The sequence below is a fragment of the Portunus trituberculatus genome, chromosome 37 (genome assembly GCF_017591435.1).
Source record: "Portunus trituberculatus isolate SZX2019 chromosome 37, ASM1759143v1, whole genome shotgun sequence".
In the NCBI taxonomy this organism is placed as follows: Eukaryota; Metazoa; Arthropoda; class Malacostraca; order Decapoda; family Portunidae; genus Portunus; species Portunus trituberculatus.
Window position 1 is genome coordinate 2,829,187 of NC_059291.1, and position 23,967 is coordinate 2,853,153.

Genomic DNA, 23,967 nt, shown 5'->3' on the forward strand with positions numbered 1-23,967 from the left:
TCTTCTCTCCTGTATCGTGTACGCTATAGACGCCCTGTTTTTTTATATATATATATATATATATATATATATATATATATATATATATATATATATATATATATATATATATATATATATGTGTGTGTGTGTGTGTGTGTGTGTGTGTGTGTGTGTGTGTGTGTGTGTGTGTCGCTTATTCCCGCACCATGATGCAACATTTAGATTAACGAATCAGTTGTGAACAGTAGAAGATAACAATATTCATTAACCGAGACACCAAACTATCCACGTAAATTGTCATGTTTACCTTTATGAAAGACCTTAACGTGATGTTACTAAGCTTGGCAATGCACCTCTCTACTGCTTTTGATAGGCAAGGTGGCCTTTAGATTCCATGCTCTGCGTGAAGGTTACTCTGTATTCCTGTGTTCTTCACCTAAAATGTGTGAACGTGACAGCCACTCTGTCAACCAGTGCAGTGAGTGACGGCGTCTACAGTGGCTCTACCCAGTGCTGGACGATCTTTCCCTACAAAGCGTAGATAAGGAAGATCGAATCGGGATCACTGCTCGAGCGCACTCATAAACACTTAGAGCATTGTGGCCAATTTGGGTGATTTTTCTTAAAACTTGAATCATTATCATTATTTTTTTCTAAGAATGTTAACCTCTGTATCCTGCCATTATGTTGGAATAAAGATATATCAAATACTATTAGGATAAAAAAAAAAAACATGAACACCCTTTGTTAATTGCTGAGCTTGTCCCATTATTTTCTTCATGTGTGTGTGTGTGTGTGTGTGTGTGTGTGTGTGTGTGTGTGTGTGTGTGTGTGTGTGTGTGTGTGTGTGTGTGTGTGTGTGTGTGTGTGTGTGTGTGTGAAAGAGCACTAGTGCTTGAGGGCCAATAAGAAGTAAATAGAGTTGTGTGTCTGTGAGGCAAGGAGACATGGAGAAACAGAGCGATGATAAAAGAACGGACATGGAAAGCTTACCTTACTTACTTTACCCGCCAGGTGTGGTAGGCTTGGCAACAAGTCTCTCGGTAGTCAGGAAGCGCAGAGACAGTTTCCCAGGCTTTTTCGACTTTTCATCCAACACTTCTCGCGTACTGGGCGATATCCAGAGAGTGTTTGACTGCGCTGAGCTGCCCTACGGTTATTACGCCGACGAGGCCAACGGCTGCGCCATCTTCCACGTGTGTCTGCCGTACATCAACTTCATTGAGGTTATCACTCGCCATTTTTCCTTCTTCTGTGGTGAAGGCATGCACCGTCTTTGACCAGGAGTGTCTTAATTGTTTGTGACGTCCCAAGCAAGACCCTTCCCTGCAGCGTCGCCAGTCAGTACCTTAATGAGTACTTCGGGCCACACCGACAAAGACTTCCTAGAGTAGATAAACGAAGAAAAACATGAGTGTTATGGAATTAAGCTTGTGTGACTAATATCTAAGTGTGTGTGTGTGTGTGTGTGTGTGTGTGTGTGTGTGTAACGGAACCTGCACGTGCCTTGTTCATCCTCGACTAGACATTCCTCTAAATAAAAGTGCAGCTGGCCAAAAATAAAACATAAAACATACAAACACTTATAAGATAAAAATGCAAGAGTAAATAAATGGATAAATAAACTTTGTCAGCCTTCATATCCTGTGTCTCCATGTCCTACATTCCACCTGCCTCATCCCTTTCCTTCAGCCATCCCGTCCATCCTAACTCTCCTTCCTCCGCTTTCTCTTCCTCGACGAGTCCCTTACTTTATTCCACGTCCGTCCTCCACTCTCGGGTGTCCTTCATGCCTATCCTAGCAGCATCAGCATACTCACCCGTGGCTTTTGCTCTCCTCACAAAAGGACGTTACCATCAGGAGAAATCATGGACAAAATGAATCTCTTTTTTTCGTTCCATTCCTTTAAGGTCAGATCACATACTAGTTTTTTTGTATTGTAGCGTCTCGTCTTCACTTCTCTTCCCTTCCCTTCCTCATTCCAGTGATAAGAACTCGGGAAGTATGGCAGGTAGGCGGGAAGGCAGGTGAGGAAAGTTGTGATGTGATAGGATGCGGTGATGTGGAAGAGTGAGAGTGAGAGGTAAGCAAAGGGAGAGAGTAGAAAGGGTTGAGGGAGAGGAGAGTAAGAAGGGTTTATGTAGGGAGTAGAAGGAGAAGCGTGCAGGGCGTGTCAGGGCGGCAACTACCACGCCCTTTATCACCGGGCATCCCGTCATGAATTATTCAGGTGATAACACTCACCCCTGGGGCTGGAGAGCGTGAGGAAACGACCCCACCATTCTTCCTCTCGCCGGGAGACTCACAGGACCCGCCTTTGCTCCTGAAGGGGAGAGGCGAACGTTAAGATGATAGAGTAGTGGGAGCAGCAGCAGTAGCAGCAGCAGCAGCAGCAGCAGCAGCAGCAGCAGCAGCAGTAGTAGTAGTAGTAGTAGTAGTAGTAGTAGTTAGTATAAGTAGCTAAACAAGTAAAGTTTTATTGTTATTAGGAAATACATTCAGATTGATATATACATTATCAATACAACAAGTCAGTAGACCCGTAGCTTCATGACAGACAAAACAGACGATGAAGAAGAAGAAGAAAAAGACGAAGACGAAGACGAAGACGAAGACGAAGACGAAGAAGAAGAAGAAGAAGAAGACGGAGAAAATAGACATACCAATCCCCATTCAACATTCAGTTCCGTAGGTAAAAAAAAAAAAAAAAAAAAGGCATTCTCTAAGATGGAAGGCAGCGGCAGACAGGTTCGTGAAGGAATGGTGTGGCAAGTTGTAATGTGTCCTTCCTTAGATCTGGTTGATGGCTGATGGAGTGGAAAAACACGCAGAGGGAAAGGAAGAGAAAGAGAAAAGAAAGAAAAGGGGGGGAGAGGAGGAGAAGAGATTAGGGTGGCATAATGGGGAAAGAAAGGAGTGTATAGTGAAAGAAAGGAGGAGAAAACGGAAGGGGAAGTTAATACATGAAAATAATAGGATAGCTACATAAATTAAAATGAGAGAGAGAGAGAGAGAGAGAGAGAGAGAGAGAGAGAGAGAGAGAGAGAGAGAGAGAGAGAGAGAATAATAATTAACTTCTTATGGCATTCACAGTAATAATGACCTCCATACATCTTAGAGAGAGAGAGAGAGAGAGAGAGAGAGAGAGAGAGAGAGAGAGAGAGAGAGAGAGAGAGAGAGAGAGAGAGAGAGAGAGAGAGAGAGAGAGAGAGAGAGAGAGAGAGAGAGAGAGAGAGAGAGAGAGAGAGAGAGAGAGAGAGAGAGAGAGAGAGAGAGAGAGAGAGTCAAGCCCATCATTGTAATTTTTGCCCATCCATTTTCTTTCGTCTTTCCTTCGTCTATATTCTCTTCACTTATCTTGAGCGTCTCTGTAACTCCCACAACACAACAATAACCAGTAATCCGTCATGTAATGTAACTTTCTCCTCTCTCTCTCTCTCTCTCTCTCTCTCTCTCTCTCTCTCTCTCTCTCTCTCTCTCTCTCTCCTTCCTTCTTTCATTTTTTTTTTCTTTCTGTTCTTTCAATTTCTTCCATCGCCTTTCCTTTGTCCTCCGCCTCTTAAACACCTGTCCTTCCCACCGCTTTTATCCTCTCTTTATCTCCTCTCACCACCTCCCCCACCGTCCTTATTTTTTATCTCTCTCCTTCACCTTGACTCCTATACAGTGGGTGGTGATGGGTGAGGACGGAGAGAGGTGGTATACCTGACCACCACCACTACCGCCACAACCACCGCCACCACCACCACCACCCTGCCCCGGCCACCTATATAAAGCAGTGACTCGCAGACCAGCCGATCTTTTTCGTTCTCCGTCTTCTCCTTCACCCGTCACCGTCTGTCCGCTGCCATGAAGACCGTCGTGTTCGGTGAGTGCTACACACACACACACACACACACACACACACACACACACACACACACGTAAAAGGACACAAACCCTCACAAATTACCATCTTGTCTCCCATAACAGCAGTCCTGGTGGCGGCTGTGGGGATGGCCGTTGCCCTGCCTAGTATCCCGCACCCACGCCCTCGACGAGACTCCTCACCTACGCTCTACAGTCTCCCGTCAAATGCCTCTCTCATCCTGGGCGGCGAGATCCACACGGGGTTCGATTGCGCTGACTTGCCCTACGGTTACTACGCAGACGAGGCTAACAACTGCGCCGTCTTCCACGTGTGTTTGCCCTACATTATCTTCGACGAGATTGTAACGCGCCACTTCTCCTTCTTCTGCGGGGAAGGTACCATCTTCGACCAGGAGCGGTTAGTATGCGCCGCCCCTGAAGACGCCCTGCCCTGCTCCCTGGCCGCTGTCGCACGCTCCACTAATGAGTACTTCGGTCGCAGGGATATCAATTTCCTCGAGTAGGTTCATTCAAGGTGTTGTCTTCTCTCTCTCTCAGCAGCGTGTGTTCGTGTTACCGTCCTAGAGATAAGGTGATACAATAAACTTCTAACTTAACCGTGACACTGTGGCTTTTTTTCTCAGACATCCTCCATTAGTCATCCTATCCCCCAGTTTTGCTTTTTTTTTTTTCCTTTTTCTTACTCCTTTTTCTTTTCGTACTTTTCTTTTCCCTCTTTCTTTTCTCGTGTGGGTTTCTTTCTCTCTACCCTTTCGTTCTTTCAGTTTTCCTATCTTGGTATCCTTTTCATTTCTTTCCTCCTCCATCTCTATCCCCATTCCTTTCTCTCCTTTCATTCTCTATCTCTCTACATGTTTCATTCTTCCTTTCTTCAGTCAGTTTTCTGCTTCATTAAGTTCTCTTTCTTTATCCATCCTTTTCTTTTTGTCTTTTCCACACCAATACTTTCCTTTGCTTTTGTTCATTATTTCATTCTTCTCGTCCTCTTTTTTTTCAGTTTCCTTTAACAGTTTTACCCTTCCCTTCTCTCCTTCCATCGCTCCTTCCCTCTTTCCTGCCTTACTAATGACGGTCTTCCCTTCCATCTACTTAGTCCTAAACAAGTCCGCATCCCACCATCCTTATTCATGTTCGCGTGAGCTGAGTCAGAAAGCATCTTGTCTTTCTTCTCTTTTTCTTTTTTTTCATTCACAGTGAAACATTAAGAGAGCCAGGACACGCCAGCTGACTCTTAATTACACACACACACACACACACACTCTCTCTCTCTCTCTCTCTCTCTCTCTCTCTCTCTCTCTCTCGCTCCGTAATGGGGAAGACTGGCTGGGTGACCAGCAGGCGACCGAGGAGGAGGAGGTGAATTACACACACACACACACACACACACACACACACACACACACACACACACACACACACACACACACACACACACACACACACACACACACACACACACACACACACACACACACACACACACTGAGAATGGCCGGGCTCGAGTCTCGGGAGTGGCGAGGTAAATGGGCGAGTCTCTTAAAGTGTAGCCCCTGTTCACCTAGCAGTAAACAGGTACGGGATGCAATTCGAGGGATTGTGGCCTCGCTTTCCCGGTGTGTGGAATGTGGTGCGGTCTAAGTCCTACCCGAAGATCGGTCTATGAGCTCTGAGCGGATGCAGATCAACTGCTCCCTAAGCGATTGGTACTCAGGTCATCTGGTCCACAAGTCAATTATGACTCTAGACAGTTCCTCACTAAGTTAGTTGAGACCCAAGACAGTTCATCACTCACCAAGACAACTGGTCCCCAAACCAAGTGAGATTCAAGACAACTTACAGAGAACGTTTGTTCATTCTCGCTCAGTGAGTCAGTGTACTTACATAACCAAAGAAGTGTGTGTTATTCACCACCATCACCATGGTCGTCTGCTGGTCACCCAGCCAGTCTTTCCCATTACAGAGCGAGCTCAGAGCTCATAGACCGATCTTCGGGTAGGACTGAGACCACAACACACTCCACACACCGGGAAAGCGAGGCCACAATCCCTCGAGTTATATACCGTACCTATTTACTGCTTGGTGAACAGGGAGCTACACTTTAAGAGGATTGCCCTCGCCGCTTCCCGGGATTCGAACCCGCGGCCTCTCGATTGTGAGTCGAGCGTGCTAAACACTACACTACACGGTGTGTGTGTGTGTGTGTGTGTGTGTGTGTGTGTGTGTGTGTGTGTGTGTGTGTGTGTGTGCGGAATGGTGCAGACATCATGCCATAGAAGAGTGTCCCTTTTTACAGCATATCCGTGACGCATACGCTTTAATCGGACTTAATGATTTATTCTACGGCACATTTGATAGCGTAACTGTATGCTCCATTATAAATTCAAGTCTGAATTTGTGTTCTCAGGATCAGTCAATCTCAAACTATCCTATGCACATGATAGACCATATTTTTTATGTTTAATAATGTGTTTTATATCTTTGGTGGATATGTTTACATTGTTCCTTTTTTTCTGGTTATGTATTACCTTAGTGTATTTTTTCTCTTTGGTGACAAAGTTAAACATTTTTTTATTTAAGTAATTCAAGATTATGATCTCGACCCAAACTTATTTTAATCTTAAGTTAATGTATGTTGTTGTGGGCAATAAAACTATGTATCTATCTATCTGTGCGTGTGTCTGTGAGAGCTCTCTCTCTCTCTCTCTCTCTCTCTCTCTCTCTCTCTCTCTCTCTCTCTCTCTCTCTCTCTCTCTCGTTTTCGTATAGTAAAACAAACTCCCTTTCTCTCCTCCTCCTCCTCCTCCTCCTCCTCCTCCTCCTCCTCCTCCTTCTTGACTCTCGCTCTTGTAACCTGTGCATGATCCAGGAAAGCTATAGTCTTGTCTGTGCTTAGAGGCAGCCAATAGAAGTAGAATGCCAAGCCAACACTCACCACTAATGCATTCGCTCAAGCATAGAGAACAAAAAACAGAGAAGTATATCCATTAAAGGCAGCTGATGGATACATTGTTAGTTCTGAGGAAATGAGTCAAAATGATGAACTTTTAGACTCTTATTGAAGTAAGCCAGTCATCCTTTTGCATTACACAAATATAATAATAATGATAATAACAATAATACTAATGATGACAATACTACTACTACTACTACTACTACTACTACTACTAATAATAATAATAATAATAATAATAATAATAATAATAATAATAATAATAATAATAATAATAATAATAATAATAATAATAATAATAATAATAATAATAATAATAACAATAATAATGTTAATAGTGATAATAATAATGATGATAATGTAAGAATTAACCAGTACTCTCACTCATTCATACCTTTCTCTGGCACACTCTGGAACTCCCTGCCTGTTTGTGTATTTCCACCTTCCTGTGACCTGAACTCATTTAAGAGGGAGGTTTCAAGACAAGAGAAAGGGATGAATGATTGAGAGTACTGGTTAACTCTTGAATCATATATATATATATATATATATATATATATATATATATATATATATATATATATATATATATATATATATATATATATATATATATATATATATATATATATATATATATATATATATATATATATATATATATATATATATATATATATATATATATATATATATATATATATATATATATATATATATATATATATATATATATATATATATATATATATATATATATATATATATATATATATATATATATATATATATATATATATTGTGTTCTGGGTTGGTGAGTGTTGTGTGTTGTGTTCTGGGTTGGTGAGTGTTGTGTGTTGTGTTCTGGGTTGGTGAGTGTTGTGTGTTGTGTTCTGGGTTGGTGAGTGTTGTGTGTTGTGTTCTGGGTGGATAAGTTGTTGATGTTGTTGCTGTTGTCATTATTAGTGATGTGGGTGTAAGGGTGTTGGCATACAGTCCACAGGTTGCGTGTGTAAACAGCCTGACACCCGCGTCAGTAACAATGACAACATCAATGATGGGTGGGGTGGGCCAGTGTTGGGTGGGATAAGGGGGAGTCAGTGAGTAAGTGAGTCAGTGAACGCTCACTGACCCACCCTATCCCGCCCAACACTGTGCCTCCTCACTGCTTGCCCTGCTTGTGCCGCCGACACTGGTGCTGGCACTGGCGCTGGCCCACAGCCTTCACAGACGCCCTAACACTGTCTGCCGCCAGTGCCGCCTCATGGCGCGGTCCCCTAATGGTGACACTGGCGGTGCGAGTATCACTGTGGGGCGGCACAGTCACCTTGACGGCGGGATGTGCCTGGGCCAGCTGCCTCAGCGCCTCGCCTCCGCCACTCACCACGCGGCGCCGCATGGCGGGCGGCACCTCCACCTTCACCACCACCCTCTTCCTCTCCTGGTGCCGCGCCTGTGCCCTGTGCAGCCTCTCCTCCTCCACGGCCTGCAGGCGGCGGGTGATGCCTGGTGGCACCGGCACCGCCACCCTCACCGTGCTCTCACACCAGGACTCACGCACTATGTCACGCCCCCCCTCACGCCGGCCCGACTGTTTGTGGTTGCGTGGGGCGCGTTGTGGCTTGGGAGGCTGATGGGGGGCAGCAGTAGTGGTGCTGCTGGGCGCCTTTGCCTTGGTAATCGCGGCATACGACGTACCACCGCTGCCTTCCCTCGACGAGCCCTGTGGCGACTCGCTTTCACAGAAGTGCCCGCACCTCACTGGCAGTCTATCAGACTCCTCCTCACGCTGGCACTGATTGGCACGGCGCGACTCCTTGCGGTTGCGCGGGACGCGCTGTGGCTTGGGAGGCTGAGGGAGCGCAGCAATAGTGGCGCTGCAGGGCGCCTGTGCCCCGGTGCCCCAGCGCGACTCCTTGCGGTTGCGTGGGACACGCTGTGGCTTCGGTGATAGAGGGGGGGGTAGCAGTAGTGGCGCTCCAGGGCGCTTGTTCCTTAGTGGTCCCGGGACACGACGCACCGCCGCTACCTTCTCCTGACGAGCCCTGCAGCGACTCACTCTCAAAGGAGTGCCCGCACCTCACCGGCAGGGACTCCTCCTCCTCTTCAGCCCGCTGCCGGGCGCCGCCCCAACAGCAACACAGCAGGCTCTTGAGCTTCTTAAGGCTCCTGAAGAGGCCGGAGGTGTTCTTGATTTTTTTCTGTGTGGATTTTTTCTTCATTTGTTCCTTCATGTTTTAGTTTATGAAAATGTAAGTCTTTGAAGAGAAATGAGGCAAAATAACACTTAGTGTGATTCAGGCTGCAGGCACCGGCTCTTTCTCCCTTGAGCCTCCACTAATGTCAACAGTGGACCAGCGGCTCACCTTTTTCCCTCTTTTCATTCCTACACTTCTTGCCTGTTTCTGCTTCACCTGTCAGTGTTGCAGCGTTTGATCCGCCTTCAGCTACGGAGAGTTAACTAAGCGGTTTACAGTCAATTGGTCCCTAAGCGATCGGTACACAGGTCATCTGGTCCACAAGTCAATTGTAACTCTCGACAGTTGCTCACCAAATCAGTTGAGACCCAAGACTGTTGATCACAAAACAACTGGTCCCCAAACCAAGTGAGACTCAAGACAATTGGTCCCCAAACTTACAGAGTACCTTTGTTCATTCTCGCTCAGTGTACTTACATATCCAAAGAAGTGTGTGTGTGTGTGTGTGTGTGTGTGTGTGTGTGTGTGTGTGTGTGTGTGTGTGTGTAATTCACCACTTCGCCTGCTGGTCACCCAGCCAGTCTTCCTCATTACGAAGCGAGCTCAGAGCTCATAGACCGATCTTCGGGTAGGACTGAGACCACAACACACACTCCACACACCGGGAAAGCGAGGCCACAACCCCTCGAGTTACATCCCGTACCTATTTACTGCTTGGTGAACAGGGGCCATACATTAAGAGGCTTGTCCATTTTCCTCGCCGCTTTTCGGGACTCGAACCCGGACCCTCTCGATTGTGAGTCGAGCGTGCTAACCACTACACTAAGCGGTGTGTGTGTGTGTGTGTGTGTGTGTGTGTGTGTGTGTGTGTGTGTGTGTGTGTGTGTGTGTGTGTGTGTGAGAGAGAGAGAGAGAGAGAGAGAGAGAGAGAGAGAGAGAGAGAGAGAGAGAGAGAGAGAGAGAGAGAGAGAGAGAGAGAGAGAGAGAGAGAGAGAGAAAAGCAAATAAATAAATAAATAAATAAAATAATAATAAACTATATCAAACCGATATCTGTCCACAGCAATTTCAGACAGACATTCTGATCGACACAAAACACAATACTGCAAACACCTTGACTGCCACACAGCAGGTAACGAGAGACACAGACCACAAGGGCATCCCACGTCGTAAATGACAGAGACCAGTAGTATAAATTGATGCCGGTAGATAAGGGAGGGTGACGAGGAAGGATAATGAGGAAGAACGGGAAGCAAAGAGGATAAAAGCAAAGTGCAGGTGAAAAAAAAAAAAACATGTTAGAGGAAGAGATTAACATAAAGAAGAGGGAATGGAGCTGGCAGATGGGAGATAAGAGAAGGTGGTAAGGAAGAATAACGAAAAAAGAGAGAGAGAGAGAGAGAGAGAGAGAGAGAGAGAGAGAGAGAGAGAGAGAGAGAGAGAGAGAGAGAGAGAGAGAGAGAGAGAGAGAGAGAGAGAGAGAGAGAGAGAGAGAGAGAGAAGAACGAGAAATAAAGATGGACAAAAGCAAGACCAAGATGGGAAAAGAGTAGTACTTGCGAAGATGAACGCACAAAAAAAAAAAAAAAGAAAGAAAGAAGAGCTGGAAAAATAGAAAGGGAAAGGAAGGGAAGTATTAAGGGAGAGGAAGGGGTAGGATAAGTAAGAGGAAGGGAAGGACCAAAGATAGGTACAAGAAAGGCTGGAGAAAGGAGGCTGGGGGAAGAAAAGCCTACAGGAGGTTGTATTCTTATCTCTACATGGATCGTAATTCTATCTACCTCTCTCTCTCTCTCTCTCTCTCTCTCTCTCTCTCTCTCTCTCTCTCTCTCTCTCTCTCTCTCTCTCTCTCTCTCTCTCTCTCTTGCGTGCCTAAACCAACCTAGCTTCTTCACTCATGGCTTCTGAATTTCCTGGCTATTATTAGTAGGAACCATATCATCAGAGAGAGAGAGAGAGAGAGAGAGAGAGAGAGAGAGAGAGAGAGAGAGAGAGAGAGAGAGAGACCAAGCCAATGAGAAGAGTAAAAATGAATTTGAATTTGTCATATTTAACAATTGGTGAAAAACAATCTTGTGTGTCCTGAAACTGACAAATTATGCTCATACATTTACTGAGAAAACATTAGAGCGTAAAGTAGAATAAGAGCAAATCCGATGAAAAAAAAAAAAAAATTGTATATAATGTGAAACTAGAAAAAAAAAATCACGACACTTACTTCACAAATAGTGGTAGAGAAAGCAAATGAACAAAGGTCAGAGTAAATTCAACTTGAATTCACGTATTTAGTAATTAATGAAATGAATAAAAAAAAATAAAAAAAAATCTCGCCTGCAGCAAAGGACACAAGTTCTGATCCTTGATGCTGCTGAAGAGGAAGTTACTATCAAGGAAAGGTGAGTCAAATTCCTGGTGAGACAGGTTATATCGTCCACGTCATTTCCTGCTCGACTCACCAGCTGGCGTATATATGTATCTGTAGATACGTACGTTACTTTCATCGTCGCCTTCTCGCTTTTCTCTGATAGAGCCACGGAAAGGAACACGAGAAGGCAGGAACATTTCACTACTGTGACGTCGTGCAACCAACCATGGAAAAGATGTATGTATATCGAGTTGTTAAATAATTTTAAAAATCTAAGAAGTGTAATTCTGTAATTCTCTCTCTCTCTCTCTCTCTCTCTCTCTCTCTCTCTCTCTCTCTCTCTAGGATTGCGAGTGACTAAATCAAGCACTGAATAATGTTTCAATATTAAACAGAGTTAGTGACAAACTTATCCGTATTTCAAAGCAAAAGTGTAACGAATGGAGACAAGTTTATGATGTGGAACTAAATATCATACATTCTTAAGGCAAAATGTTATCCCATGATATTATATATATATATATATATATATATATATATATATATATATATATATATATATATATATATATATATATATATATATATATATATATATATATATATATATATATATATATATAGCTTGATATATATATATATATATATATATATATATATATATATATATATATATATATATATATATATATATATATATATATATATATATAATGGTAAATCCTGAAATACAGACGAAAATAACATATCATTAAATTTCAGACCGAAAGTAAAGTAAAAATTAATATAGCCTTAACACTAAGAAAATAAAGAAAAAAGGTCAAAACAATACAAATATGATCAACTCACCCAAAGCGAGGCGTCATCACCATGACCAAGAAGCAGGCCAAGCTCTTGTGTGAGGACACGGAGTGTTGTGTCCGGTGACGATGAAGCACCACATTCTCGTCAGGGTGTTGTGCCTCCTGCTACTGGTGGTGCTACTCTCGTGTGTTCCATTGCTCATGTTGGAGGCAAAAGTAAGATTGTGTGACTATTCTATATTCAAAACTGCGTTCTGCTTTATGTGCCACAGTATCACCAGGTAATGGTACTTCGATTAGCATTATTACCTTGAATTCTCCCATCTCCTTTAGGTATCGCCTTCGGGAAGGAGATTCCTTCAGTCCAGAGAACAGGAGGTGTGGGCACGGCTGGAGGGTCCTTTAGAGGCAGATGACTCTCAAGTTCTGCTGATCCTCAAACAAAACTTCCTTGCGCCACCATCCTCTCTGCCTTATAACTTCTCGGGTCCAATGCGACAGATAGGCAGTCGTGACTTCAGCTGGCCTTGGATACATGAACAATTACTGAGGCTGTTTGGGAAGCAGCGTGGAGGCTTCTTCGTGGAGGCCGGAGCGTTAGACGGTGAATACTTATCCAACACACTTTGGCTGGAGCGGCGCCTCGGCTGGACAGGACTGCTGGTGGAACCTGACGAAGAGAGCTACAAAATGTTAGTTTCAAAGCACCGCCGAGCCTGGACCTCCAACACATGTCTCTCAAAGGAGAGCTTTCCTAGGAGAACAATCCTGGTTTCGCGGAGAGTTTTGAAAGGAGCCACGCATGAGGACTTCTGGTGGGCGTTCCGAGGACAGACGCATGAGATGGGTGTAGACTTCCCGAACAAGGAGTCCCTGGACCTTATGACAGACTCATGGTATTCCAAGGTGCAGTGCTTTCCTCTCCTCTCTTACCTCCTCGTTCTCAATATCACCACCGTCGACCTCCTTTCACTCGATGTCCAAGGAACCGAGAATGCCATCCTTCACACCTTGCTTGCCTCCTCCCAAGTCTCAGTGAGAGTAATTGTAGTCGAGGATGAAAAGAAGACCTTTGACCACGCCTTCATGGCCTCGCATGGATATGTATTGGTGGCCTCTGACTTCGATCATGTGTATGTCAAAAAGGGTGATCCGGCACTCAACAGCGCAGTCACTGCTGCCGTCACCCCCACTGCTGTTAACCACATCTCCTTTGTTACTGCTACCACTACCACCGCCCAAACAGCAAACTGACGTAAATAAGACCGGCAAGAAATGTATAGTGTGTGTTTCACTGTTTGATCTGCTGCAGTCTCTGACGAGACAGCCAGACGTTACCCTACGGAACGAGCTCAGAGCTCATTATTTCCGATCTTCGGATAGGCCTGAGACCAGGCACACACCACACACCGGGACAACAAGGTCACAACTCCTCGATTTACATCCCGTACCTACTCACTGCTAGGTGAACAGGGGCTACACGTGAAAGGAGACACACCCAAATATCTCCACCCGGCCGGGGAATCGAACCCCGGTCCTCTGGCTTGTGAAACCAGCGTTCTAACCACTGAGCTACCGGGTGTGTGTGTGTGTGTGTGGGTGGGTGGGTGGGAGGAGGGGGCATGGGTAAGTGGAATGGCCAATTATAGCATTAAAATTCACTATCAAAATAGTCCATTAAGGTTTGATTGAGAATTCTATTTCATCCCCACAGAGAGTTTATAAAACAATGCATAGGGAATGCTTGGTCCGCGAAGTCGACAAGGAGTCTAAAGAAACGGTTTCCTTTATATATATATATATATATATATATATATATATATATATATATATATATATATATATATATATATATATATATATATATATATATATATATATATATATATATATATATATATATATATATATATATATATATATATATATATATATATATATATATATATATATATATATATATATATATATATATATATATATATATATATATATATATATATATATATATATATATATATATATATATATATATATATATATATATATATATATATATATATATATATATATATATATATATATATATATATATATATATATATATATATATATATATATATATATATATATATATATATATATATATATATATATATATATATATATATATATATATATATATATATATATATATATATATATATATATATATATATATATATATATATATATATATATATATATATATATATATATATATATATATATATATATATATATATATATATATATATATATATATATATATATATATATATATATATATATATATATATATATATATATATATATATATATATATATATATATATATATATATATATATATATATATATATATATATATATATATATATATATATATATATATATATATATATATATATATATATATATATATATATATATATATATATATATATATATATATATATATATATATATATATATATATATATATATATATATATATATATATATATATATATATATATATATATATATATATATATATATATATATATATATATATATATATATATATATATATATATATATATATATATATATATATATATATATATATATATATATATATATATATATATATATATATATATATATATATATATATATATATATATATATATATATATATATATATATATATATATATATATATATATATATATATATATATATATATATATATATATATATATATATATATATATATATATATATATATATATATATATATATATATATATATATATATATATATATATATATATATATATATATATATATATATATATATATATATATATATATATATATATATATATATATATATATATATATATATATATATATATATATATATATATATATATATATATATATATATATATATATATATATATATATATATATATATATATATATATATATATATATATATATATATATATATATATATATATATATATATATATATATATATATATATATATATATATATACATAGTGTATCCTTCACTCTTGCCTCGGTATAAATCTACCAATGTCTTTATCTATACTTAGACAGGTATTTATCTACTTTGTATCTATTTGATAGGGAAGGATCCATCATAATGTTTATCCTTTTCTCCCACATGTAGTTTACAACTGATCCTGTTTTTCTTTCACTCTCAATTGTCAATTCATAATTTGAACGAATAACGGATACTTATCCAAAGCATTTAGGAGAGAGAGAGAGAGAGAGAGAGAGAGAGAGAGAGAGAGAGAGAGAGAGAGAGAGAGAGAGAGAGAGAGAGAGAGAGGGAAAAATAATCCACCAATCTTCTCCAGAAATTTACCATGGGCTCTTTCCTTACCTTCCATCCCCTTTAAATTTGACCCCTTTATGTCTCTTTCCTCCATTTCTTTACACACATTGTAGTGCACCCATAGGCACAAGCCTTTAAGATAATGTAAGAACACTAAACAAATACCACTGTGACTGAAGGGTTTCTATGAATTCTGCCAGAATTCAGACTCACCACCAGAGAAAAGCTAGCTCGGTAGGACTTACAGGAGAGGTGCTCAAGACCATCTGTTTGAACCCTCCTCACATGATCATGTCTGCTCTTTTACGTAACTTTCCTTAGGAATTTACTGCAGCTTAACACCCTCACTGCTGCCTGCACATTCCACACATAGAAGGAAATGCACAAGAATGTTAGGAATTATGTAGAGAAAGATTGATGAATAACATAAAAGTTGTCGTGTAATTATGTACCTCAGATAAAGAAATTGAATCAGAGGTTGTGGAAGTGTGATAGAATGGATGGCTTATTTCACCATGACTGGAGGAAGGTGCTAATTTTTGTTAAAAAAGATCTAGATGTGTTCAGAAGGTGACCCATGTGATCAGCCTCCCTTGTCTTGCTGCCAGTGCATTTAGTTCATAAAGAACAACTTGCATTAAAAGATATTGTGCCAAAATTATAATGTAGCTATTACTGATTTACATACTTGGGTAATTATGGCACACAGTTTTAAAAAGAGGAGAAAAATCTTGTCCATTATGCGCACACACACACACACAAAATAAAATAAACATACAAAATATCAGTGCCCATGATATATGACTGCTTTCCTTGCAAATTTCAACAAAATTCAAGTTGAAACTTTTAAGAACACACAACATTAGAGCTTAGTAAAATTTGCCAGTATCTTAAATAATAAATCAAAGAATGTAACTAGGGAAAAAGCTCACATACATTGGGAAAATCAAGCAAAAAATGTTTATGAAACCAACTTTCTGGAGAAAAAAATTCTGATCACAAAGTTGCAATTATGAAAAGACTCCATCAGAACTGCTGCCACCTTGAGGGTAAGAGTCTCAGGCCTCACCACACACTGGAAGGTGACAGATATAAGTCTTTTCCTCATATAGTTTATTTTGGAATGGCAATAAGATATAGAACATAAGTTTTGTTTTGGTGTGGTAGTTGGTTTCAATAAAATTTTTGTATGTATGTACTTATATATTATTTTAAGTGGATCAGTTTTCTTCTTTGTTTCTGAACCTAAAAAAATATTATGAGATGATAATTACTATAATAATAATAATAATAATAATAATAATAATAGTAATAAATATAATCATCTGAATAAAAAAAAAAAAAAAAAAAAAAAAAAAAAAAATATTGGCACTGATATCTTTCTCTACTCATCTCAGACAGACAAACAGGCAGTGACTCACTGCGGGACTGTCCTTCTTGCAACAAATGTACATCACTCTACGACTTATCTTACATAAATGCATTTTTGTTTGATAACACTAATGCAATGGAAACATTAAAACAAAATATAATATATAGAATATAATTCATATTTGCAGGCAATATGAGAGTATACATTTTTTACTTATAATATTATGTATAAAGAATATTTTTATGATATACTTACACAAGTTTATGATACATAAGTCTTAGAATGCTAATGTCACATATCCAAAAATATACTTGAGGGCCAAAACAATAAACTAAGGTGAAGAAAACAGCAACAAGGTGATGGACTACCCCTACCTAGGTAATGCTTGGTCCTTTCCTCTATCTCATCCACACTCTCCATTTAGCATCAGTCTGGTGGCCCTGGCATCTGTGGCACATGCTGACAGACAAGATTTACGACTCAGTTCAACGTGCCATTTGCCCACCACACTCAGGGTGTTAGGAATGGGAGAAACAAGAAAAAAATAAAATAAATAAATAAATAAAAATATAAATAAAAAAAGTAAGGGCAAAGCCTCCACCCAAAAGGAAAAAGCACACATTACATTAATATCAAGACAGTGCTATAAGAGCTCTTCCTCTTATCTGTCAAAGGCGAACCACACAATCCTTGATCTTTCAAAATGCTCTCATAAATATCACAGTGGAAATGCCCATGCTCTACTAATTTTGATGCCTCATTGATGGCACTGACACAGATTCAAAACCTCACTGATCTTTTCCTCCAGTCAGTTGTGCCACTACCAATACCTTGTTTTATGTCATTCACTTTAGGGTCATCCTAATCACCTTTCTGCAAACTGTGACCAGGGAATGTCTCCATGTAATGCACCTTTGGTCTAGGCCAAGAGGAACAGTAGAAGCCAAACTCGTCACAATTCACAGGAAAATAATATGAATAACATCAAATTTACACAAAATAAGGACTTCCCGTGCTCAAACTGAAATTTCAGTTTAAAGTTTACAATTATTATCTTCTGGCTGTGTTTACTGTGGGGTTGTCCAGCAGACAGACTGCCGAGTGACCCCTACACACACACACACACACGCACACACACACATCTGTGGGTGGGCCACAGCGTGCCACAACACCAAGTGGAACAAGGAAAACACCCCAATACACCAAAGCGCCATTTGCTGGAGAGCAACCTACTGATACCAGATAAAAAAGAGCAAATACATACATTATAATATATTTTGATTCATATAAAATAATCTGCCATCTTTTATGATTACTGAATATTTTATGTATATATGTATATCAACTTACAAAATACAGTTTGGACACTATTCTCTCCTGTCAGGCATCTCCCCCAGGCCGCCAGCAGGAGCATAGGGTCCTGCAAGGCTCCTCAGCACAGGACAACATCACAGTCTAGCACCACCAGCCTGCACCAATCCTACCACAACCACCTTTCATTCATTCTTTCCAAGACTCCTCTCCTTTAGCAACTAAGCTCTTTACACTACATTCTCCCATCTGAAATCTGTCGACTACCACCACATCCCCTTCACCTTTCCTAAATACTTATCAAGCCGATTGCTGCCATAACTGCTTGGAACCAAACCCAATACTTCACCTCACTTGTATTTTCATCACCTTTGTAACTTCCACACTACTTCATGACTTGACGGGACTAATAAAAAAAAAATAGTAACCTATATATGATGCTACACAACAGCGATGGCAAAATCCACCGACAGGAACTGACCTTGAAAATTGCTACCCACATTCAAGCGATTCTGGTTCACCTTGATGGTACTTGCAATAGAAGAACAGAAAAGAGAAGTCACATTCACAGGAGATAGAGGTCCCTGACTGAAGGAGTGCATGGTGGTGGTGGTAGTGGTGACATGGAGGAAAACACTCCTTCCCTACACCCAAAAGACACCACACAGAGAGCAACAGCAACTAACACCCAGCCAAGGAAATGTCAACATAAAAAAATATAATCATGAAATAACAATAATAATATAATAATAATAATGATAATATTATTAATGTAGTGTGCGAGATGATAAATGTGTCAAGTGTTATCCCAGTTACATAAAGAGTAGTGAATTGATTACACCAGCTCCTGTTACCTCACCACCTACTCCTCCTCTCTTACCCAGCATCTGCTGTTCATCCTGCCCATAAACAGAACATAATGCCCTGGAGCTAAATACTGTTGACATGGAAATATATCCACCACTTATTGCACCAACGGGAATAAAGCACAAGAAAAAATACTGTGGTACCTAACAAAGCTGAACGTAGCAGCTCAATCAGATGCAAGCTACAGGTGAGCCATCCACTTGAGCACAGGAGCAGCACACGAACCACTATTGAGCACCAGTGTTGAAACATTTAGCATCCAGAGGCAGTGGAAACTAAGAAATACAGAGACCAATCAACTGAACCCAGGTGCCATGCTTTATGACTGCTGACGAGGTTATGACAGTGTGGTTCCTAAGTACGTCTGGGGTATACAAACACAGAACTAGCAGTGGCAGCTATTTTTGGTCCATTATTACAAAGTTTGGGAACTTAAACTAGAAACGAGCGACTATATACGGAGATTTCGGTTCACGGAATGTGAGTCAAATTTACTCAGAACATCTTGAAGAAGAGAGGAAGTGCAGTCTTCGTCAAATGGAGACATTTTTTTCTTTTTTGTTTTTTGAGGTTTATAAATCAAGTCTGACTACTATATAAAACTAATTTTCACAACATCTTAAACAACACATCAGACAGCACAGAGTATCAAGCAAAACGTTGTCCGCTAAAAATACACTTTGGGAAGCAGGGTTTTTTTTTCTTTTTTTGCAACTTCACAAAAATCAGCACCTCATAAAGTGAACGAGAGTACAGTGATACACTTGGCAACGATAGTAAAAATTACAATTGTGCACACACAGCCTCAATGATTTCTAGGGGTTCCACTGGAGCCTGCACACCAGATCGAGAAGAGTGGAATGATAGCTTCAGTGACATCCCTCTCACCTACATGGGTACCAAAAATCTTCTTCAAAGGTTCAACATTACAAAGAGAACTAAAGCATTTGTATAAAAAGATATCCATATAAGCAAATTATAAAGTTTTAAGTATTTGTAAATCATACTTGGGTTGCAGTGTACCAATCTACTCTCAGAGTTAGAGCCCAGCCTGGCTCTGCTGGCCACACCCTCTCTGGGCAGGTTCAGCCAATGTCTTCACAGCAGGATAAATCTGGGTACCTTCAAGGAGAATATAAAAACATGGTGATGATAGTAGCCATCGCTGGGTTACCGACCATGATCTGGCGCCACAAAGTGATGCAGTCCAATGGCTGCAAAGGCGCAGAACAAAGAGAACATTGCCAGGATGACAGCTGCCTTTTGCTGATCACTCAGCCTCTGCCACTGGAACCCAACATCCTGAAAACATGGTCAACTGAATAAGCATCATACTCACCACATCCACACCCATCCACCTACACACACACTTGCCACACTCTGATTCTAAGGCAATCCCACACCAAATAATTAAGTACAATGGGAAAATAGAAAGGTCTTATCTATAATAATGCACTATCAAGCCACACCTGAAATAGACAAACATATAAAATGTCTTATTCTAATCAGATATCAATGAATCCAGTGGTTCAAACTTGATTTGTAAAATGTAATTTTACCAAAATGATGACACTAGTTACTGATACAGTTCATACATATTTTCAAATACATGTTAATCTTTTAATCTCTGAACTACATATTTATCCATGTGTAGGAAAGAGAGGGATCACATACCTGAGAGGTGTTGACTGCTGGCTTGGTGGTGGTGATGGGGGCAGGCTTGGGGGTGTTGAAGAGAGTTGGGGATGAGTACGCCCCAGTCATGGTCTCCCCATTAGTGCAAACACGCACACCACACACACGCACATAGTAGCCCGAGTGAGGGTCGAGGTGTGTCAGAGCATAGGAAGTCTCGCTGCCATTATAAACCTGAAACACAGTATACAGGTCATATTAATTGAGTTTAATGTTATGATTTTAAATCAGTTAAGATTTTCTGTAAGTTCAGGAGCAAATGAGCTTTGGAGAAACTGAGGGAAGGAAAGAAAGTAATTATTGCTATCCTTCAAGCTTACATGTGTGTAGAAAGGGGAACAAGCCACTGGAAGAATACCCACCACAGAGTAATCCTGGTCCTTGCCAGCTTGCAGCATCTGAAGGCGGTAGTTTATGGTATCCTCCCCTGGACACCTGACACTACACCACTCCACCAGATGGCTCCCCTCAGGTGTTTCAGTCACCCGGGGTGCTAGAGGGGAACAAAAGAATGACATCAGTTTATGTTGCCCTGTGCTACACTACTCAACACTATAAATAAACCCCAGAGAGGAAAGATTGATTCAATCTATTGGCATGCTATTGTTCATATTATTTTGTCCTTCAATTTAAATAAGGAAAACAGAGCTTACAAATGTAAAGAACATAATAGGATTGGTATCACAGGTATGACCAAGAAAATTTCATTCATGTGGGCTCAAAAGCACAACACACTGCCAATTCATGAGGTTGTGAGGAAATTTCACATATGAATAAAGACTATAGTGCACAGATCAGTATCAATGCATATAAATAAAACTGAAGGTCAGGATAAAAAAGCAAGACTACTCGATAGATGGAAGGATAGGATGAGGTATCTGCGAGTAATGGCCAGATACTTGAACAAAAAAATAAATTAATCTTGATTGATAAAGGTGGAGACTCTTCAGTCATGACAACCCCCTTGGGAGACAATTCTGAAGAAGGAAGGCATCAAAGAGATAGCCAGATAGTATGTCAAGACTCCCCTACCTTTGATGAGAGGCGGGGGAGCCTTAGTAGTGGAGAGGGAGGTGATGGGGGAGAAGGGCCCTGTGCCAGCCTCATTACTAGCACAGATCCTGAGGTGATACTTGGTATTCTCTTCAAGTCGGGCAACCTTGTAGTTCTGATTGGTTCCACTATACACTTGATAGAACCTGTCAATGGAAACAATGATAATGATGTGCCACTCAAGAATGGTAATGATTGATAAGAAATAATAGGGAAAGGCAAATACAACAGTAATCATGGTGGTGGTTTCAAGAGAAAATTTTAAATACAGAACATACATGAAACTTGGTAGGCTCTTTAAAAAAAGTACATAAATCATAATCAGAAATTAAGGTATTTTCCAACTAAAATCATATAAGGTAAGAAGTTTATTACAGTCCTGTAAAAACTAATAAATATAAAAAACAAACAAAAAATAACACCGTAAATACAATAGTAATGTTTCATGCCTTAAACATTTCAATAACTGGGTTTGCCTTTCCAACACCCAGATGTTATTTATTCACAAGGTTTACTTATCACAAGATGACAATCCTATGATGCTTCATAGACACTTTTTCTGTTTTCAAGTCCTGAATCTTAGTATAGCATTAACTTACTCTCGGTTGCCATTGTGGGGATTGGTAAATTCCATCTCTAAGGAGTATGTCAGCATATCCAGGTTGCGGCCATCACCCCACTTCAACTTGAGAGAGTTGTAGGAGGCCTTGACCAGCTCCAGGGTTGGGGGTGCTGGTGGCAGGGGTCGGGTGGTCACCTTGTGGATGGCACTGAAACCCCCAGGACCAACACTGTTCATGGCCTGGATGCGTAGCCTGCATTGGAAAGAAGAGAGGCATGTAGTGTTAAAAGTATGAATGGCAAACTTGCATTTTTTATTTCAGGTTTGTATAAGTTATAAGCCCCACTCAGTTGTAAGAAGATCTGCTTCTGAATAGCATACTTAGCCTGTATTGCTTTAGACTCAATGCTGTTAATACCGAGTTGCAAAAATGAAAATTCCAAAAGCAATTCACAAAAGTATGCAAAAATGAAGATCAACATTTATATTGAGAGAGAGAGAGAGAGAGAGAGAGAGAGAGAGAGAGAGAGAGAGAGAGAGAGAGAGAGAGAGAGAGAGAGAGCAGGCACTATCAACAATCAAGCCAATTAACAAATAGATGAACTGATGGATGGCGACCATAGCATCACTCAACCTACTTAAACAGCGTCTCTGGCAGCAGGTCGGTGAGGGTGAACTCTGTCTCTGGGCCTGGGGTGGTGACGGTGCGGTCTCCCACCTCTATGACATAGTGAGTGATGGGATCTCCATGGCTGGCTGGTTCTCCCCACAGCAAGGTGATGGTGGTGGCAGCAGGTGTGGAAGAAATGTAGGTCACAGGGGCAGGGGGAGAAGCTGGTGTGGTGACAGTGGCTGGGGATGACCATGCACTCACTCCAGCACTGTTACTACAGCATACTCTGAAATTAAATGTAAAGAATAGGGTTTTAAAATCTGTTATTCAAATATAATGCCTGAATAATACCTGCACGACTTAATACCTTTGCCTCCATACCCTTGCAATACAAATCCTATCCCTAATGGAAATCAGATCTTTCATTCCCACTCCTCACCTGAAGGCGTAGGTGGTGGCAGGTGACAGATTCCGTACTTCAGTGGTAGTGGCTGATCCAGTGTAAGCACTAGTGAACGTCAGGTCAGACTCTGGGTCACCACATGTTGAGGAGGACTCGGAGGACTCAGCATGGGGACAAGACACCTATAGGTGATCCAAATAGAATTTAGGTCATAGAAGAGATGTATGATTTTTGTTTATTTCAAGCTGATACTTGTGGAATTTATTTTTTATCTTTGTACCATCTACTGTACAGTTTTTCCATACAATCTGGCTCCAAAATGGCAAACATGGTTTCCTTAAGCTGCTTCAAAACATATAAGAATTCTGGATATAATTCTTTGTTTTCTCTCTCAAAAGAAAGAGACTTAAATTTGTAGTTCCTAGGATTATTCATTATTAAAATTTTTGCTAACAATAATAAGAGGTGGACCAAGTTGCAAAAATTTCACATAATCACAGCCATAAGAAATAATGAACAGCAAAAGTC

At 40.2% G+C, this 23,967-nt stretch overlaps 3 protein-coding genes and 1 pseudogene across 6 annotated transcripts in view; 3 read left to right on the forward strand and 1 right to left on the reverse strand.

Annotated features, from left to right (window-relative positions):
• Nucleotides 1-946: 946 nt before the first annotated feature.
• On the forward strand, nt 947-1,376 carry LOC123513893 (annotated as a pseudogene).
• A 2,314-nt stretch (nt 1,377-3,690) lies between these two features.
• Nucleotides 3,691-4,455, forward strand: LOC123513892 (U-scoloptoxin(01)-Cw1a-like). The gene is made up of 2 exons (XM_045271357.1): nt 3,691-3,851; nt 3,956-4,455. The coding sequence occupies exons 1-2, from the start codon at nt 3,833-3,835 to the stop codon at nt 4,354-4,356; spliced, it is 420 nt and encodes a 139-aa protein (XP_045127292.1). The 5' UTR covers nt 3,691-3,832; the 3' UTR covers nt 4,357-4,455.
• A 6,780-nt stretch (nt 4,456-11,235) lies between these two features.
• On the forward strand, nt 11,236-13,449 carry LOC123513889. Of its 2 annotated transcripts, none has more exons than XM_045271349.1 (3): nt 11,236-11,603; nt 12,222-12,385; nt 12,503-13,449. In XM_045271349.1, exons 2-3 carry the CDS (start codon nt 12,296-12,298, stop codon nt 13,421-13,423), a joined length of 1,011 nt encoding a protein of 336 aa, XP_045127284.1. In that variant the 5' UTR covers nt 11,236-11,603; nt 12,222-12,295; the 3' UTR covers nt 13,424-13,449. The 2 variants fall into 2 exon arrangements, with proteins under 2 accessions (XP_045127284.1, XP_045127283.1); XM_045271348.1 differs by having other exon boundaries at nt 11,237-11,603; nt 12,129-12,385.
• Nucleotides 13,450-17,092: 3,643 nt separating this feature from the next.
• The window catches only part of LOC123513832 (fibronectin type-III domain-containing protein 3a-like), a 91,104-nt gene continuing 84,229 nt past the window's right edge, over nt 17,093-23,967 (reverse strand). For all 3 annotated transcript variants that reach the window (XM_045271221.1, XM_045271222.1, XM_045271220.1), the window contains 7 exons: nt 23,476-23,621; nt 23,062-23,322; nt 22,461-22,676; nt 21,841-22,007; nt 21,171-21,301; nt 20,788-20,982; nt 17,093-20,415 (listed from right to left, as the gene is read on the reverse strand). In XM_045271221.1, the coding sequence (XP_045127156.1) occupies nt 20,284-20,415; nt 20,788-20,982; nt 21,171-21,301; nt 21,841-22,007; nt 22,461-22,676; nt 23,062-23,322; nt 23,476-23,621 (1,248 nt within the window). In that variant the 3' untranslated portion in view covers nt 17,093-20,283. The remainder of the gene's footprint in view (nt 20,416-20,787; nt 20,983-21,170; nt 21,302-21,840; nt 22,008-22,460; nt 22,677-23,061; nt 23,323-23,475; nt 23,622-23,967) is intronic.

Excerpts from the sequence above, each read along its gene's own strand:
- LOC123513889 (XM_045271349.1), top strand. The coding sequence starts at position 12,296 with ATGAAGCACCACATTCTCGTCAGGGTGTTGTGCCTCCTGCTACTGGTG. Across the intron at positions 12,386-12,502 it reads TGCTCATGTTGGAGGCAAAA|GTATCGCCTTCGGGAAGGAG; the intron begins GTAAGATTGTGT and ends CATCTCCTTTAG.